At 37.9% G+C, this 19,429-nt stretch overlaps 1 protein-coding gene across 4 annotated transcripts in view; it reads right to left on the minus strand.

Moving 5' to 3' along the window:
- Positions 1-19,429, minus strand: part of DST (dystonin) — a 490,237-nt gene that overhangs the window by 58,472 nt on the left and 412,336 nt on the right. For all 4 annotated transcript variants that reach the window (XM_042939088.1, XM_042939087.1, XM_042939090.1 and 1 more), the window contains 9 exons: positions 19,146-19,316; positions 16,407-16,573; positions 13,904-14,063; positions 13,377-13,703; positions 12,788-12,872; positions 11,335-11,576; positions 10,224-10,430; positions 402-521; positions 96-203 (listed from right to left, as the gene is read on the minus strand). In XM_042939088.1, coding sequence (XP_042795022.1) covers positions 96-203; positions 402-521; positions 10,224-10,430; positions 11,335-11,576; positions 12,788-12,872; positions 13,377-13,703; positions 13,904-14,063; positions 16,407-16,573; positions 19,146-19,316 — 1,587 coding nt within the window. The remainder of the gene's footprint in view (positions 1-95; positions 204-401; positions 522-10,223; positions 10,431-11,334; positions 11,577-12,787; positions 12,873-13,376; positions 13,704-13,903; positions 14,064-16,406; positions 16,574-19,145; positions 19,317-19,429) is intronic.

The following is a 19,429-nucleotide window of genomic DNA, read 5'->3' on the forward strand; positions in this document are numbered from 1 at the left end:
TGTGGATAAAGAAAATGTGCTGCTCTAGGACTGAGCACTCAATACATGCCATTTATTTGAGGGTCTCAGCAGCAGCCACACAGACAAGATTATACCTTCATTGATTGCTTTTCCTCTTCACTGCATGTGGTCATGATTTTATGTCCAGATTTGACAAGCTCATCAATAATATCCTTGTGTCTCAAAATCTCCATGGTGAATTTCTGTGATTTACCAGAATAAAGATAAAAAGAGAGAGAGAGAGAGAGGCTGTGTGACTAAAATGAAAACAATCAGGCAAAGTAGTTAAAAATACCAAGTTACACTAAAAGGGTCTTGTAAAGTAAATCATGCAATCCCACGTTCTAGATTGGAGCACGTTAACAAGCAATTTTGATATAACTGGAAATGTACTTCTTCACCTTTTGAAGCTGCAGCTGAGCAGAGGTCTGGTCTTGCTCAAGCCTGATGTCACCCAGAGACATCAATTTCTTTTCAGTTTCAGTAATCCAGGATAATTCAGCATCAGCTGCTTGGTCAAACTAAACAGAAGATGAATAATTAGGTCAGTAAGTTCCTGTAACTGGTGCCAGAAAAATACCTACCTAAGATTTTTTAAAATATCCTAATTACACAAGTGGAAAATTTGAGCTTATCTCTTCATGGCATCCTGAAATAATTCATGGTAATGACTCAAGTTATAAAGGAGAGGTTCCCACAGAATAATTAAACACACGCTCTTAAAACACATTGAATCTGTAACATGGCATTAATTATTCTGGGACAGCTAAGTCTGTTACCTTCTTTTTGGTTGTTATAAGAATTTCCTCCGTAAGAGTACTATCCAAATTAAACAGCTAAGAAAGTGGGTATCATCTTTCAATCACTGCATTCATCACTTTAATCCATATGGTATGCAGACAGCACTCCACTACTGACGTATAAGATTCCTAGCAAAACTCATGAAATATTCCCATTTATTTATCATACTATGTGTGTATAAATGTATGTGCAAAGTATGATTGTGTATGTAGAGTATACCTGCAAATGTCTCATGTAAAATTTTTTATATCTCATTTAATAATTCACTTCCAAGAGCGTTCTTAAATATTTTACGAGGTTTTATTTTCCTGATCTTAACAATAATTCATGGTAGAAATTCATAAAGTACAGAAAAATATACAGAAGAAAATTAAAACCTGGAGTTAATACTGTTGGTATTTTAGTGAATTTTATTCCAGAAGTTGAAAAAGATTTATAAAAGTCTGGGATAATACTGTATAAACAGTTTCATATCCTGCTCTTTCATTTATTATGAACATTTCCTATGTCATATTCTTTGAAATGGTGAATTTTAAATAACATCATTGTATTCTAGCATACGTGGATATTTTCATTTAGGCACACTGCATTTTTTGCTATTATATAAACAGACCTGTAATAAATATAAATCTCTGCTGGCATCTTCAATTAGTTCTTCAGGGTAGATTCCTAGAAGTTAACTACCAAGTCAAAGAGCATGAACTTCTTCATTACCTTGCATGAGACAGAACCCGATGCCTTCTAGAACCAAGCAGGTATCATAAATGAGCAAAGTGCTCCCACAAGCACCAATGGTAAATGGTAACTAACATTGGCCTTAGTTGGAAGATTTAATGGGAAACAGACATTGCAAGCACTCAGTTACAGTACTGCCAGAACTTTTAATTTTTCAAGAGAATCTGGAAATCTAGATGAGAGCAGGGGATATATAAGTGACGAGAGAGAAGAGTAGAGATAAGATAGTAGGTTAGAAAATAATTCATACTTCTAAAACACTCTGTGACACAATGCAGACTCACGGGAAGACGGAGATGTGCTTTCCCTGTTCCTCATAAGCACACCTACAAATACCCAGGCGTTACATACACGCCCACGTTACATACGAAACACGCATAAGATTGTGAAAGAAGACAGAAGACAGCACAACTGCTGTGGACCTTGGCGCCCGGGGAACAACACAGTGGTGAATTCTCTGGGTTTTCTTCTTGCCTCACACGTCCTAGACTGGACACTGGAGAAAATGGAACCCGGAAACACCAAGAGGCACAGACAAAACCCCAAGAGAAGTCTGCCCCCTCAGCCAGATGACCAGGAAAGGGGCATCCTAGCAAGACACAGAACTTTTAAACGATAACCACTCTGTCTAGACTCCACAGGAAAAAAGGCTGTGGTCTCACCCACACTCATGCCAAGGAAGGCCTACATTTTCGTGCTCATGAGCCTACATATCAAGGTGCTGGCACTGCTGCCAGGGTGATGTCAGAGAAGGCCAAATAGGGAGATGCAACTTTTGGTGCCACTGGCCAGTAAAAAAGCTCCTGCCCACAGTATCAGTGGAGATCATGTGGGGAGCCCCCACAAGCAGTCATGAATTGCCCCTCCCTATCTCCTCCGGGGTGGTTCAGAGAAGGCCTAGTGGAGAGTCAGGATTTTCACCACGGCTCTGTGGTTAATGTAGCCACCTTCACCGAGCTGCTGGAAAAGACTGCTCCAACAGCTGGAGGTCTAATCCCCACTCCCAGCCGGCAGAGATGAGGAGCACCCATGTCAGGTGTCACGAGAGGCTGAGTGGGGAACGTAGACTTCTGCTTGCACCCGGCAGTACCCCCAGCTTCTTCTGCCAGAGTGGTGCCTGAGGAGGCCAGTCCAAATGAAAGTTTAATTACGACCCAAAACTCCTAAGTTAGCAGCAAGAACCAAGGCCTCCGACTGAACTAAAGAAAGATCATCAATGGATGCCGATACCTAGATGACAGAAATGTTAGTACTGTCTGACAAAAATTTTCAAGGAACAATGATAAAAATGCTTTAATGAGCAATTTTAACCACCACGGAAATGAATGTGAAAAATCAGAAGGCCTTAGCAACAAAAATCCTCAGCAAAGAAAGAGGATATATAAAGAACCAAATGGAAATTTTAGAACTTAAATATATAATAACAAATAAGATCAGAGGATGAGATCAATGAAGGGCACAGAGGAAAGAATCAGTGAAGCAAAAGACACAACAACAGAAATTACCCAAGCTGAATAATAGAAAACAGACTGGAGGAAAAAAAAAAAAAATCAATAGAGCCTCAGGGACCTGTGGAACTATAATACAAGATCTAACATTCCTGTTGTTGGAGTCTCAGAAGGAGAAGAGAAAGAGATTGTAGAAAAAAAAAAACCCTCAAATATTTTAAACAATGATAAAATTACAGAAATGCAGAAATAACTTCTGGTTGCCAGGAGTTAAGGAGGGAGCAGAGGTGGGAGGCTATAAAAGGGAGACATGAGGTAGTCCTACGGTGATGAAATGTTCTGTATCTTCACTGCATCGACATCAACATCCTGCCTGTGATACTGTACTATACTTTTGCAAAACGTCACCACTGGGGAAAATGGGTAAAGGGTACAATGTGACTGTCTCTATCTAATTTCTTACAATCGCATGTGAATCTACAAGTATCTTAATAAAAGTTAATTAAAAACAACAACAACAAAAGGTCTGTGTGGATAACCTCTGTGTGAGCTCCAGTTCACATTTTCCTTTTAGATAATATACTGCCAAACTGTCCTTCAGGTAGGATATACTGATTTATACAGCCACAAGGCAAGTTTTTCTGTACCCTCATCACCATGGGGTACAATTTATTTTTAAATAATATTTTCCAAGTGTATCAGTGGACTTCCCTTAATTATAAGGAAATAATCTGCCAGCAGTAACCTGGCACAGACTTGAATAGCACTGATTAAGAGTAATGTTACACTTTCCATCTCACAAAGAAAGAATAACAAATTATAGAAGTGAAAAATACTTAATAATATTATAAATTATTACAGTTTTTTCCTATATATCATGAACCCACTTGTTTTCACCTTTGCCAAATAATGAATGAGTAAATAAATATTGATGCCATTTGCAGGTCAGTTTCTTTTAGTCAATGGTTCAGATAGAAGAAAAATTTAGTAATCATGTAACTAATGGGTCCCAGCCAGGAATACAATAGAGGTGTAAAAAAAAAAAAAAAACAACAAAAAAACAAAAAAACAACTCAATTGCATAAGGATATGAAGGAGGAGATAGGGCTTAACAGACCTTTCCTTAACAACCTCTAAACTGCTGCCTGAATAAAATCTGATAGAAACCAATACCTACCAAAACAAACAAACAAACACGATGCAAAATCAGGCTGCTTTAAGACTAACATAGTGTCTGGACAGCAGATTGGAACACATTTGCCACATTGGGCTGTCCTTCAAGTGTCACACATTTAAGAGGACCAATGATATGCTGAACTTGTTCCAGACAGAAATTCAGAGTTTTAGTCCACAGAGTGGGGTGAGCTCCTTTATAAGGGCAGTCCTTCTAAAATGACTGTGTGTACATTTATACATTCAAACAGAATTACTCATTTTTCCTGTATTTCCCATAACTTTATACATTATTTTTTTAGCGAAGCCACATTTTTCATAAAACTTATTGAAAAGGCTCCTGGTTTGCAGACAGTAATGTTAATAAATGTTTTTTTTTCATTGATTCGTTACTTTTTCTGCTACTGGGACAAACCAGAACAATGTGGCTTCCAGAAAAGAATCCATATGAAAGACCATATGAAAAATTGTATCTTAATCTGGTTCAGTAATTTTTATATTAGTTTCAAACGGAACTACTCATTAGCAATTATTCACCAATGTGAAAAAGAAAAGAAAAGAAAAGAAAAGAAAGAAAAGAAAAGAAAAGATAAGATTTCAAGGCACCTGGCTAGCTACCTCAGTCAGTGGACCATGTGCCTCTTGATCTCGGGGTTTCAAGTTTGAGCCCCATGTTGGGGGTAGAGATTACTTAAAAGTAAAATTTAAAAAAAAGAAAAGGAAAGGAAAAAATTTCAACTAATTCAGGAGCTTCAATGTAGAAAAAAGAAATCCTCATGAAAAACAAGTAGAAGAGCCTTCATGGTTAGATTATTCACTTTCAAGATATATACGATGAAACTTCAAGGTAAAACTTTATTATGTGATTCCCTTAACAAATGTGAAACTGGGCAGAACAGTCCAGGCCTTTGTACCTGAGTGCAAGTGCTGCAAGATATCTGAATAAAATTTAACAGTAATGACTTTTTTCCTCTACTGGTCCCTGAAAAAACAAAGTGACAAACCACCCCGCTTGTTTGTGATCAGGCAATTTTCAGCACTTATATGACAGTCCTAGTAAATAAAGTCAGCCTGTTAGTGTTAATATTAGTTTAAATCTATTTCTCTTTCTCTTAAAAAAAAAAAAAAAAGACTCCAGTGAAAAATAGTATGGGGATACCATCTAAGTTGCCAAAATGGAAAGCTGAAACTAAAACACTGTTTCTTCAACCAAAGCAAATATTTGCTCTGCTAAAAGAAAACAAGACTGCAAGCAGAAATTTCCCTCCTGTCTTTTGAGATTTTTTTAATTAAATTAGCAAATATTTATTGTTTAGCAACAAATGGAATAGCCCCAGGGTCTTCATTAAGCAATTTACAGGGAAGCAAGGCATTTTATTTACACCTATAAACTTTCGAATGACTATATGTGTACATTTCTAATAGACCATAAAGGCTGCTTATTTTACAATGTGAACAATATGGAGAACCAGTTTATTAGACCAAATTTTAATAAACTTGTTTACTGCTCACTCAAGTAGCAGAAATTGACTTCAAATAAATTGTAGATAATATTACCATCCGTAATTGCATTCTAGGAAATATTCTACTAGGTTTTATCAGTGGAATCTAACCACTGACCTACTATAACTCTTATTATAGTAGAACCAGTATTTCAGAAATTTCCAACAAGACTGTGAAAGACATTTAAGATTTTATTTATTTAAAAAAATTTTTTTAATGTTTATTTATTTTTGAGAAACAGAGAGAGACAGAGCACAAGCAGAGGAGGGGCAGAGAGAGAGGAGACACAGAATCCGAAGCAGGCTCCAGGCTCTGAGCTGTCAACACAGAGCTCCATGTGGGGCTTAAATCCACGAACCATGAGATCATGACCTAAGCCAAAGTCGGGTGCTTAACTGAGCCACCCAGGCACCCCTAAAGATTTTATTTTTTAAGTAATCTCTACACCCAACGTGGGGCTCAAACTCAGAACTCTGAGATTGAGTCGCACACTCCACCAACTGAGCCAGCCAGGCACCCTAATAGTGAAAGACATTTTAATTGGCTATCTCTATTCCTGAAAAACGCTCTAAAACAATAATGGCCAGCATTTTACTGAACACACTAAGTGCTTCACATGCAGTATCTTCTCTAATCTTGACAACAACTGCATCATCTGGGTATTACCATCTACTCCATTTACAGTTGAGAAAACTGAGGTAGAGAAAAGTTACCTGACTTACCAGGGCTTACCCAGCTAGTAACTGTTGGAGCTGAGACTCAAACCAAGGTGGTCTGACCCCAGAGACTGCATTGCTAGTTGCCCTATCACTGGTGCTCGTATACAGTTCAGGCTTCGTGAACTCAAAATATGCATGCAATTTCACCAAAAATGGCTCATATACCACAACCGTCAATAAATACTAGGTTTTAACTTCTTAAACATTTCTCCAGTCTCTGACAAACTACTTTTGTGTTTATCTAGAGGGTTTCTTTTAAGTGGAAATAGAGGCTTAAGAAAGGCAAAATGATAAGTGAACCTTAACTTCAAGGACATCCTTTTACTCCCTTCCCCTGGCTGAGGATCTTATCACTTTTCCTTGATTAGCATTTCCTTCCATTTTGCTTTGCATTATTCATAACACAGCCCATATTTTCCCACCCCCAACACCTGGAGGGTCTAAACTAATCTCACTTCCATGGGGGAAGTTTCCTACTAGTTCTTTAAAAGAAACAAACAGGTGTTATTTTTTTTCCAAGGCTGATTCCTAATGACCTGATGAGTTGCTTATTTTAATTGCACCCAAATCACCAACCTACGTGCCTTTAATATAAAAGGGTCATTATGGCCACTCAAGCCAAGCAATTAGAACTGTTGAAGAGTGTCTGGGATTCCCAGATCCCGTGAAATACACACATTTTAGCAACTTCTGACAATTGTGCATATTAATATGAGGCAAAGGACAATGAACTGCTCTGAGGTTAAAACAATCACAATGGTGTGAATTCAGGCTATAAGTCTGCACATCTTTTAAGCGAAAGTGCCTCCCCCTATTTCCACATTGCTCATTTGGTTCAATTTGCAATTAGAGAAAGAAAGCAACAAAAAGAAAGCAACAAAAAGATGCTACTTCGTGCAGGTTTAACAGGCAAAAATATGTACGCTTTCTAACTCAGATGATGGCATGTATTGTGAGAAGGAGAGACCTGTTTCGTTTTTGTTTATAAAGCTCACCATCACTGTTTACTAAAGCTGACTTGTTCTCCTCAGATATTTCCTAAAAGTAACGAATGGGCCTAATTCTTATAAAAAAGCATACTCTCTTCAGAATGTCAATGCTTGCCAATCTGTAGAGTCAGATGCATACAGTCCTCACTCATTTGTCCATAATAGAGGCAGTTTGATGATTTTCAAACAGCAATAAATACTACTCAAATTTATAAAGGGTTCTGTCATAGGCCTCCATGATTTCAAAATTCAGTGACACATATTCTCAAAACTGTTACTATCAATATAGGATAACCATAAAAAATCTAACCACATCAAATCAGAACTTTTCTAAAAACTATGTTTAAACAGGGTGGTTACAAAGTCATGCCAATTACTAGACATCTGCATGCTCCCTTCCCTGTCCTTTTCAAACTAATTCTTTTCTATGTTTTCTTGGATATCTTTTTTTTTTTTCTTTCTTTTTTTTTTTTTTTTAAGTGGGCTCCAACACGGGGCTTAAACTCACGACCCTGAGATCAAGACCCGAGCTGACATCAAAAGTCAGTTGCTTAATTGAATGAGCCACCCAGGCACTCCTAGACATCTTTCTCATCGATGTTTGGAAGCCAATATACTCTGCAACAGTGACCTGACTCACAAAGTCCCTATGCTTTTCTTGAATTCCAAAAAGCAGGTTATAACATTATATAGGAGGTAGATCTGTATACAAACAGCCTTAATGCCGGGCAAAAGGTGAAACATCTTAATAGAAATTTACTTGGAAACAAAACATTCAGTTATTTAAAATCTATTTAGCCAGGTTATTAAGAAACAAAGCATCAAATCTATAAATGTAAAAATTACCACTTCGTGTTCAAGACATACGTCCTACCCTGTCAACTTGTGGGTGTGGGTATGTTGAAGGTAGGGACCTGGAAAGGAGTAGCTGTTAATAAAACAAATTGTATGTGACTATAGGTATGTCTAAAAAGATGGGACGGAGGTCAGATCACGTCCATTGTTTTAGATGGAGAAGAGACACAGAATGGTGCTTGGTCTGTTTATGCACCTTAAAACAGCACAAAATGTGTGGCTAACATCCGAGTCTCCAGATATTTTTGCACCATCTCTTCTATACTGAAGAGACGAATTATTATTGTGAAAAGAGAAAACAAATATTTTAGTGCCAAACTGTACTCTGGTGCTAATTCCAAATATTTATAAGTGAGCAAAGTTATGAAATGACTTCAGTCATAAATTAGCTCCTTTATAAACTTGAAAATTATGAGTTTAGAAACATGTGAACAACCAGAAAATATCAATGGCATTAGCATTAGCTGTATGACTTATTGGTAGTAAGACACTAGGTCTTCCTCTCTCAGAAGGAAGACTGGAAGGATAGAGATCATATTATTTACACACTATTTCTTCCATGAGTTTTTCCTGTATTCTTTCAGAAAATCTTAAAATTTTCTATAATGACTGTGTCTCTCTCTTTCTGCCCCTCCTCCACTCACAGTCTCTCTCTCAAAAATAAATAAACATTAAAAAAAATACAAGCTCAACCTGTCATCTTGCCCTTTTTATGCTCTTATTTCACTGAACTAACCACCCACAGTCAACCTCTCAAGAAAAATCGTACTCCAAGAGTACAGAATAGTAGTCTTGCTATTTAGGGAAATCTTCAGTGCCAATTCTGAAATGTGGATATAAGTTTTGGGGAAAAGATCCAGTGTTTTCATACAGTTGAATAAACTTCACAGATAAATGCATTTATCCTCCTGTAATAATGAGGCATACAGATTGTGCCGAACTTTGAAAACTGAAGTCATGCAAATACATTCCTCAGGCATGAATGCTCTCCCTCACAAAAATTTCTAAGGCAGGCCTTCCGCTATCATTGTATTTCATCAGCTTTTGTGATTCTAGAGCATGGCCCTGAAATGAGGAGTGAGGCATTATGCCACATAAATTATAATATAGAACTATATAAATTACACTTTTACAGCAACCTTAGAAAATTAATTTTGGATGCTCCCACACAATCTGCTTGGTTTGTGGCTCTGGTGTTCAGCATGTATTAGTAAAGGCTTAGTTATGTGCCTTCCAGAGCTCTGCTCTGAAGTACCCTGCAATAGCACACTAATCCTGTCACAGAAGGTCTGCAGTAAGAGTCTGATGACTTAATGTAAATAGTCCGAGATAGTCAATAAAAGTTAATCAAAACACATATTATAAATTTCTATTTCCAGGACCCCACTCATAACCCAGAGTTTTCTGACGGAGCTGTGGTGAGGGCTGGGTGCCTACAAAACTCTCTGGAACTCTAAACTCTGCATGAGTCACAGACAGGTCAGAAACAACCCTTCCCACCGCCCCCCCCCCCCCTTCAGTCCAGAAAAAACACCACATCGCCAACACGACTGTTTCCTTTTTAGAAAGAACACAGCCTCTCTTTGCCATTGCTGTATGTAAATGAATAGTCAGTGTGGACTTATGTGATAACTCAAAATATTTACTCACATACAGATTAGACTTAGCCAAGGCATAAAATTAGCATTAGCAATTCACATATATGTAAGCGAAAAGCACTTTGTTTGGAAAGCAGGGCTGATCTTCCCAGTGACCGATTTGGTAAGGGTATAAATCTGGGCTACAATGAGGCAGATGGCTGTTAACAATGTACAGATTAGCCTTGCCCTGCCTCGCACTCAGATGTCGAAGTAACCCAAAATCTTTTCAAATCCCTCCTTTCATTTTTGAAGCATAACAAATGAATGGAAACACTATTAATAGAAATCTTTGTTCAGGTAAAGGCTCTGAGAACAACTGGGGGAAATTTATTGCCTAGACAACAAACCGCTTGTCCCTACCTGCTGTGATCTCAGAATGGCCGCATCGATCTCCTCCACCTTTTGAGTGATGGTGTCGCTCACTAATCGGTAGCGGTCATTGTCCTCGGCCACCATTTTTTCAAGTCCTTCCCTCGCCCTCCAGGGTACCAACTCCAGTAAAGCACTGCTCACTTCGTTAAGGGAGTCCAATAAGGCTTTGCTGTCCTTAGCTTCCTTTTTCAGTTCCTGAAAACAGAATTCAGAAAAGATACAAATCTGTGGGTAATACTAGCTTAAGAGTTAGAACAGGCTTTTCCTTTAACTGTCCTCGGGGCTAACATCCTTTGCAGGTCAATTATGCCAGGCATTGGTCCCTGAGTTTCAGTTAAGTTCTAGAAACCTTTGCTATTTAGAGCTATTTTGTAAAAAGGAAAAGTGTTTCCTGAGGAGTTCCAAAGAACAATTCATTTGTCAACACGGCAAAGATTTTATCTTTGAACTTTAATATAAATGTTTAAAATTCGGGAAACAAAACCAAGCAGGTTCACATGTATTATTCTTTGCTTTCTGGTAACCTCTAAGTAATCAGGTACTAGGAAAGTAAAATAAAGAGTAAAGTCCAAGCCAGAACTAAGTGACCCTCAAAATGAGTACGTAGTGGCTTTAAATCATCCCTGTTGAATCATTACAGGCTCAGTGAGCCTGACCTCCCCGGCTCCCTTCCACCCACATGTGATCATACTTCAGGGATGATAAAACAGAGGCTACCTCTGAAAAGAAAACCAGCATGACAGAATACCACTTCTGCAATATAAGTAGAAAAGCTACCTCATGCTACGCATCTATCTTACATAAATATTGTTGTTCTAAGCAAATTATGTGTATCTCTGAAACAATGACTTTTTTTTTTCTTTCTGTTTTCATCATTCTGTCTCTTGTGTAATAAACTATACTCCCAACCATAAGACTCTGGAAACAAATTATAAATGCAAGGCTTTCATCTCTGGGCTCTTCGAAGTGTTACACAATTGATCTCCTGCCAATTTCTATTGGGTCCCCATCAAGGCATCCTTCAGCATATTAGTAACGACACGAGACTATCACCCTAAACGGTAACAAATGGATCCAAAATGCGTAAATAAAAGCCTACTTTTTGTCTCGCTTGGGCTTGGCTTGCTGCTTCTCCCGTCAGAACCTGAGTTTCGTATGAAAGTAATTCCACCTCCACTTTGTCCAGCCAGGTGCAGAGCTCTTCATGTGTGGAGTGCAGGCGCCTGGCAAGCTGCAGTGCCTGCTCCAAGGTCTTGGCTACATCCGTGCTTAATTTAGTAATGTCTTTGTACCTTGCTTTAATGGCTTCCAATTTATCTTGAATGATTAAAACTTCATCACCTAAAATTTCAAAGGCACGTTATATCTCAAGAAAGCAAAGAAAAGCTAGAGGGAGGGTTTCTTCAGATATTATTGTACACTGATGAGATTTTCTCAGGGAGGGGAGGGAGGAGAGACATTTTTCCAAAGATGATCTGACCCAAGAGAAGCCTTTTTCTAGGTTTTAATCCTTCCCGAGATTTCTGGCAAATCTAAACAGCTCTGAAAATGCCAATATAAAACCGGAAAGGGCTACAGTGCCTGCAGTTATGGGAAAGCACCACCTTCACAACTAACTATATGGTGTTTTCAGACTTCAAGCACAGGAGCTAAAAACTGCTTGGGTTCCAACACTGACTTTGCCACTTGTTACCATGCACAAGATCCTTAACCTCTTTGTGTCCTTGGTTTACTCATTATTACACAGGGATGAAAGAATCTACCTCATAAAGTTGTGATAAAAATTCAACAAGTTTATAGTTGCAAAGCGTTTAGACCAGCGTCTGGCATGTGCATATGTATGTGTGCAAATGTGTGCGCACGTGTGTACGTGGTACATGTGTATGGGATGTGACTGTGTATATATTAAAAATAATAAACTTATCTGCACTATTCCAGTAGGTCCTCGCTCTCCTCTACCTCATTTTCAGACACCCACAGAAATTGCATCCTGGGCTTCAGACTCCTGGTTCAAGGTTCTAGATACTATAGGGAACCCCTCGCAACTCACAATGAATGTTACTGGCCCATACTTCAACACAGATGCTAATGGACACAGGTACAGTGAAACTTTCCTGTGGCCAAAGGAATTACTAAAGCGAATTAGTCTGTATCTGTTTTCTTAGTAAGTGTAAGCATGGAGAAATGAAGTGTGTGTATAGCCAGAGAATTTGTCACTGAACGCAAACTATCTTAAAATTTTAAAAACTGGTCTACAACCTGCGTACTCATGCAGAACAACTGCCTCCCGCAAGTGGAAAATGAATGTAACCCTGCTATGTGTTATGAGTAATACACACAACTTCCATTAGGAACTCAAGTGAGATCATGAGAAAAAAAGTGAGCTCATATCCCAAAACCCCCTTGGATCAGTCTTCAAAGAATTCTGCAGAATGAAGTCTTGGAGTGGCCTCAGAATTATAAAGGATTTTGTTTTTCTCTTATCCCTAAAATATTTAGAAAGCAATGCAACAATGCTAATTGCATGATGATCTGATTTGAAAGATTCTCACCTGTTGTTTGTTTCAGTAGTTCTAAACCATTTAGTAATGCCTGATCTACATTTTGTTTTCTGAGTAGGATGTCCTCTTGCAGAACCTAAGACACAGGTACGGTTTTTATGTTGGCGGGGGGGAAAAAAATCACAGTTAGCTTTGGTTAATCTTAGAGAACTCTGTGTTTCATAGAGATTTAAGTAGACACCTCCCATTTTCAACTATTAATCCCTGTTCCCTTATTTTCGCCTCCTCTTTAAACCACCATGGCCCATGTTCATCTACCCTAATTCACACGCTCTCTCCTTTTCAGAAAACAGACTATGTGAAGATATTGGACTACCAGTTAATTATGAGTCTTCATGTACAACAATAAAATAGCAAAGGAAAGGGGGGAATCTGGCTATTGGATAAATTCAATCTCTTTTTAAAGTGACTCCATTAGAAGTAATCTGTATATATAGGCAAAGTCTTTTTTTGAGTATAGCAATTCCCCTAAATCATAAGAACATAAAACAATCCAGAAATGAGAAAGACTTAGAAAATAATGACAAGTGAAATGAAAAAACAAAATAAAAAAAAAAAAAAATAAAATAAATAAAAATACCCGAAGTTCAGACTGCTGCTTCCATAACCCCTCAGGGCTGTAATCCTGGACTGAGAGCTTGCTCAGTTTGTCATGTACTTCATTCAGCCAATTCATCAGCTCAACTTCATCTTCCCCAAAAATCTTAGCATTACATAAGGCCTGCTGGAGGAGCTCAGACCTGCTGTGACTTTTCTCTTGAATCTCAATGTACCACACTTGAGAGGAGTCTAGTTTACTTTGCACCATATCTTTATCCTCCCTGGAGCTCAAAACCTTTAAGGATTGGCCAATGCTAACAGCCTGGTGTAAATGTTTATTGTGATTGATGATGTCATCTTCTAAGGCCTAAAATAAAGTTTAAGAAAAGAGAAACAAAAAGGATGGACAAATAAAAATGAAAACATAAATCAAATGAAAGAATGACATTTGAAATGGGCTTAGTTTACAATTATGCATAACACAACAGTACATAACTCAAATTTATGATATAAAACCACAAAGGAAATGGAAAACTGAATCTTACTAACGTGCAATGGTTATCTTACTTTGTGCTGTGCAATTTGTTCCTCAAGTTTAGACGCTTGGGTTCCTATGGGCTCACAGTTCGCCAGCTTCTTTTCTATGGTTGTAAGCCACTCATTCAATGGTTCTAGGGTTTCATGAAATTGCTGTGCTACCACTGAGATACCTTCCAACTGACGATTCCTATAAATGTGCCAAGATAAAGGTCATTTAGGGATGAAGAATGTGTGAAATAGTCAACAAACTTCTTTACTCAGGCTCCTGCATTCTAAACATTTTTTTGTGGAAAGCAACTAAGGTTAAAATTAAGATCTGTCACATTTAAAGGACATGCTAAAATAGCTATCCTATTAAATAAAATTAAAGGTGAAGCACAGGCCAATCCCAAGCAGCTAAATCTTATGAAACTCTTAAGAAATCTGGTTACAACACAATAATAGCTATGTAATAATAATAGTAATGTCATAATAACAATAGCAGCAATAATAATGACAATGATGACAATAAAAAAAAACTTATTGAACACATATGCTCTGCCAAGCCTCTGTTTTAAGTGTGTTATATATTAATTCACTTCAATCAGAGCACCAGTTACTGGGACTTACTTAATCAACTAGTCAAAATTGGATTCAAATTTTGAAGACCATCTGTAGCTCCCCCCATAGTGGAATGAATAGTGACTCCTACTAAAGTAGTGTGCCAGGTCTATTCCCTCCCAACCCCCGCCAAAAAAAAAAGTACAGTGTCAGGTATATTTCCCAAAAGCAACACTTAATATTTTATGGATTAAAATATCATGAAAAAGGATTTCTTTAGACTTTTACTTATTTGAATACACTTTTATATAGTTTGAAATGCTTTTAAAAAACACATTAGTTCTTCAGTTAAAATGGTACCACGTAACTGAAAACCTACCTTCCGCCACCCTCAGTTTTTACCTAGGGCAAGAGATTGTGCCCGTCTCTATACAGAGTACCTCAGTACCAGATCCTGGGACCAAGAGTGGTTGTCATAACTTTTTATCATGCATAATTCTTAGGGAATTGCATGATTTAATAAATTTGTTTCTATGGAGACCAAGGGAATTCTGGAAAATTGGCACATGCTACTGAATATAATTTCTGTGTATATCATAAACTACACATTTATATATCTCTTAAAACTTTCACATGAAACATATTTGATCTTTAAAAAAATGAATACAATTATTTTTGACTTCTAAATTATTACTAAAATTCTTTTTTTCCTTTTTTAAAAGTTTTATTTTAGAGACAGAGAACACACACATGTAAGCATGTAAGAGAGAGAGAGAGAGAGAGAGAGAGAGAGAGAGAGAGATCTCCAGCAGGCTCCATGCTCAGCACAGAGCCCAATGCAGGGCTCAATCCCATGACCCTGGGATCATGACCTGAGCCGAAATCAAGAATTGGACGCTCAACCAACTCAGCTACCCAGATCCTCCACATTCTTTTTTTCTAAATTCAAATATCCAATCATCTAGAATCAGTGAAAATAAACTATTTTGTGACCATATTTAGTTTACTGTGATTTAAATTGTGAGTGACTTTATTAATCAGCATATAAATCATAATATGACCACTATCCTTCTATTTAATACCACTGTGAGGAAGGTTTAGGAAAAGAAAGCCATTGTGGTAGTAAAGCAGGGATCTAGACATTAATTCATTTCATTAATTCATTTATTTTTAAAAAGTACTGAGAGTATCTCTCATGGCAGTCAGGGTACAATGTCCTGGTAATTCCGCAAATGGAATAATCTCCCAAAACGAGACGAAAGGACATGAAGCTTTTAGCCTCCTTAGGAGCATCTCATTCTACGGTCCTATAAACTATAATTAATTCTACTCCAGTATTCAAGATTAGACAAATCCTCTTCTCTTCACCATTGTAGTTCCAAAGAAGGTAGCAATTTATGGAGATAATCATTCTGTTCAGTGGTTCGTCTAGTTTTAACCCACCCAGTCTATGTGGCTGTGGTTACACTCCAGTGTAGCTACTACTCAACACAGGTCACTGTGATCCCAACATGGAGAATGAAAAAAAGATGTAATCAAGAAACATGTTGAGTGCAAAAGCCCATTACATGCTTCCATAGCACTCTATATTTTTGCTCTGAAATATCACATTTGTCATTACTTTTCAATGGCTATAAAACACTGACTGTACCCTGAGGACAGAAATGATCTGTCCAGCTCACCTCTAAAGCCCAAGGCCTAGCTCTATGCCTGATGCACAGTGGGCAGGCAGTAACTGCGTTATTAATAAATAAATGAATTACTCCTGTGGGAATTATTTTTCTAAAACCAAGTGTTGAGATGTATCTGGTGACTACAAGACCTTACCAAGGGAGGAGGGAGGAGAGCGGCACCACAGCCCTTGCTACCTGTTCACATACATGATAAACATAGGAAAATGACAGTTTGAAGAAAAGCAATATCAAAATGCAAAACATCAGTAATTAAAGACTTTGCTACTTCTTCAAAAGACCGCAAGTACGTAAGTTACCGTGTTTCAGCTTTATTAAGCAATGCCTCCCATCTACTGTCCAAGAGACTCAGCTGCTTCAGAATTTTTGCTTTGTCTGCAGGTTCTGCTGTTGCAGCAATTTTTTCTCCTTCACGTTTGATTACCTCCACAGTCGATTTGCGGTCATCCAGCAATCTTTGGAGAAGCTTGACATAGAACATTAAATACGAGAAGCAAAAGGAGAGGCGGGAGGGACAAAGAAATAATTGTGTTATCGAATGGAAAACACAGTCTAAGTACTTTTGATATGTGACAAAATACATATTCTGTATAGATTCACATAAAAAGAAGTAGGATTTTAAAAATAGCTCATTTTGTTTAGTGATTCATTACTATTGTGTCAGACGCTGTGACGGGGGATTTTCATAGCAGATAAAACTAATATTGATAAGGCTGCTAAGCCATTCACTATTAATTTTTAATATAAAATAATAGGGTAGAAGGTGCTGCTTCAGTATAAGTCCACTGCACAGAAAGCGCAAAATTCCCATTACTGTAAAGAAATGGGAATACCTTAAACATTCAACAATCATCTGTCCTTTCGAGACAAGCTTAAGATATTATAAATCATTACTGTTTTCAAAACCTCTCCCCATGTTAAATCATTATAGAGAGGGAAGTTGAGACTCAGACCAACTTCAACAAGCCAGTGATGCTAAATCTAGAGGCTCTGGCCTCCCTTTACTAGGTGGGACTAGCTCCTATAACCCTTCATTAGGATAGAAACTAAAAAAGAGACTTCAAGTATCATGTCCAAAATCAACGGGGAATGGAAAGTCAGAAATCCCCCAAAGCTGGCTAAATAAGACTAGTATTTCAAGATTTAGAGGCAGAAAAAAAAATGCAATTTAATTCTAAGAAGCATTTCAAAAAACTCAGAATGGAATGTTTGAAAGAAGTGGCCAGGACCCAGGATTACTTTGCTCTCACCTAATCAAAACAATTATTTCATGAGCAAGTGCTATGCATAGGCACTGGTCAAGAGCAGTGAGGAAGACACAGGTACGTAAAACGCTAAATACTTCACTGATTCCTTATTCTGACCCTGATGGATAATTAAGGATTAAAGAAATGTACAGTTACCTAGAGGTAACAAGCTAAGACAGCACCCTCTCCCTTTCACTTTGAGACCGCCAAATCAGGTGGTAAGAGGAACCAACATGTATAAAAAGAAGAGGAAGAAACGCAAACTCTCTTGACACAGGTTAGAGTCATTAGAAAATCAGCGAACCACAGGTGATTGAGGCAGTAGAGAGAACTCATTAAGTGGATTATTTCTGATAAACTTTAATAGCAAAGCCTCTAGCAATTAAGAAAGCAAAATCCACAAATAGGTCTTGTTGGTTAAACATAGTTCATTAACTTTGGGAGAATAACAAAGGTTTAAATTAAATAGCGAATGGTAGCAATTATATTGTCATATATAATATTATACATCCTTATTACTTTATTACATTCTTATTCTTTATTACTTTATTACATATTATGAATTATATTCTATTTAAAAATCATTTTTTATGTTTATGTTATGTTTCTTTAATCCTTATCTCCAAATTTATTTCTAATAGGTTAATTCCCAACATACTAGAGTCCTCAAAGAATTTTTAGAAATACTACTGAATGTCAAAATTAAATTAAGCCTCTTAATCCATTCCTTTCTTTTTAAGATTCCACACAGGAAAAACCTTACCAATGTGCTGTGTGCTAGGCCCCTCCCATGTGCCATTTCAAGTCATGGCTGACAAATTAGTACTGAAAATGTCACTAAATACGTCCTAACTGACCATCACCATCTGGAGCACAAAATGGTTTTTTTGGTATGTTATCATCCCTTCAGCAAGTGTGTCTTTCTTTCCAACTTGGTCCTGTATTAGTAGTGTCAAAAGACACAACACATTCTTTAGCATATATGAATCAAATGTTTGCTTCTTTTGTACAGGCTGAGCCACAAGAAACGGCCTGTATTTAATCTATAAAAAAAAAGGAGTGAGAAATACAGGGTGCTAGTTATGGAATGAGTAAGTCACAGGGATAAAAGGCCAGCATGGGGAATACAGTCAATAGAACTGTAAAAGCATTGTACGGTGATACACGGTACCTCCACTTTTGGGGAACATAGCATAACATATGAACTTGTTGAATCACACTGTATTCTACAGTTGAAACTAATGTTACATTGTGTGTCAACTATACTTTTTTAAAAAAAGGCAATTTCATACAGATCAATCTGCTATGTAAGGGAATGACGACATTTCCGCCCAAGTTACCTTTTCAGTGAGTGAAATCTTCCTTGACGACTCTACTGGAAACTGCATACATACCCACCCCCAGACTCCACTCCAGCACTTCCTGTCCATCCTTGCTCTGTCACTTCCTACTTCTTATCTCCCACCCCTGCTTTATTTATCACTTGCTAACTTACCACCATGTACTTACTTTGTTTACAGTCTCTCCCTCTTCCTCCCCGTCCACTAAACCTTAAACTCAGTGAGGAACTTGCATCTTTTCTGTTCAGGGATCACTGCCAGCAGCTGAAACAAAGCCTGAAACCTGGCAGATGTTCAGTATATATTTGTTGAATGACTAAAAAACAATACCTAGAGCATCAACAACCAGTCAACTAGAATATCCTATTACTACAGAGAGTCACAAGGTAAATCTTTACTCTCGTGGTTATGATGGGACATGAAACACAATACAGAAGTATCACGAACTTACTTTTTGCTCTTGTATCTGGGCCTTCACCACTTTGAACTCGGCTGATGGGGGCTTCTGGTTGGCCACAAGCTCCTCAGTGTCTGCCATCCAGCTGAGCAGGGACTCCAGGGCGTCCTGGAAGCGCCCACAGTGCAGCAGTGCCTCCTGCAGCTGGGCTGCCCGCTGAGCTACCTGCAGAGTTTCCGTTGCGACGGCTTATTTACTGGTTTCACAAAAAATGCAGTTTGCCCACCAGCCACCACTGTTCATGCTCTGCCCATCTGGTCACAAATTTTCTTTTCCAG

The sequence above is a fragment of the Panthera leo genome, chromosome B2 (genome assembly GCF_018350215.1).
Source record: "Panthera leo isolate Ple1 chromosome B2, P.leo_Ple1_pat1.1, whole genome shotgun sequence".
Taxonomy (NCBI): domain Eukaryota; kingdom Metazoa; phylum Chordata; class Mammalia; order Carnivora; family Felidae; genus Panthera; species Panthera leo.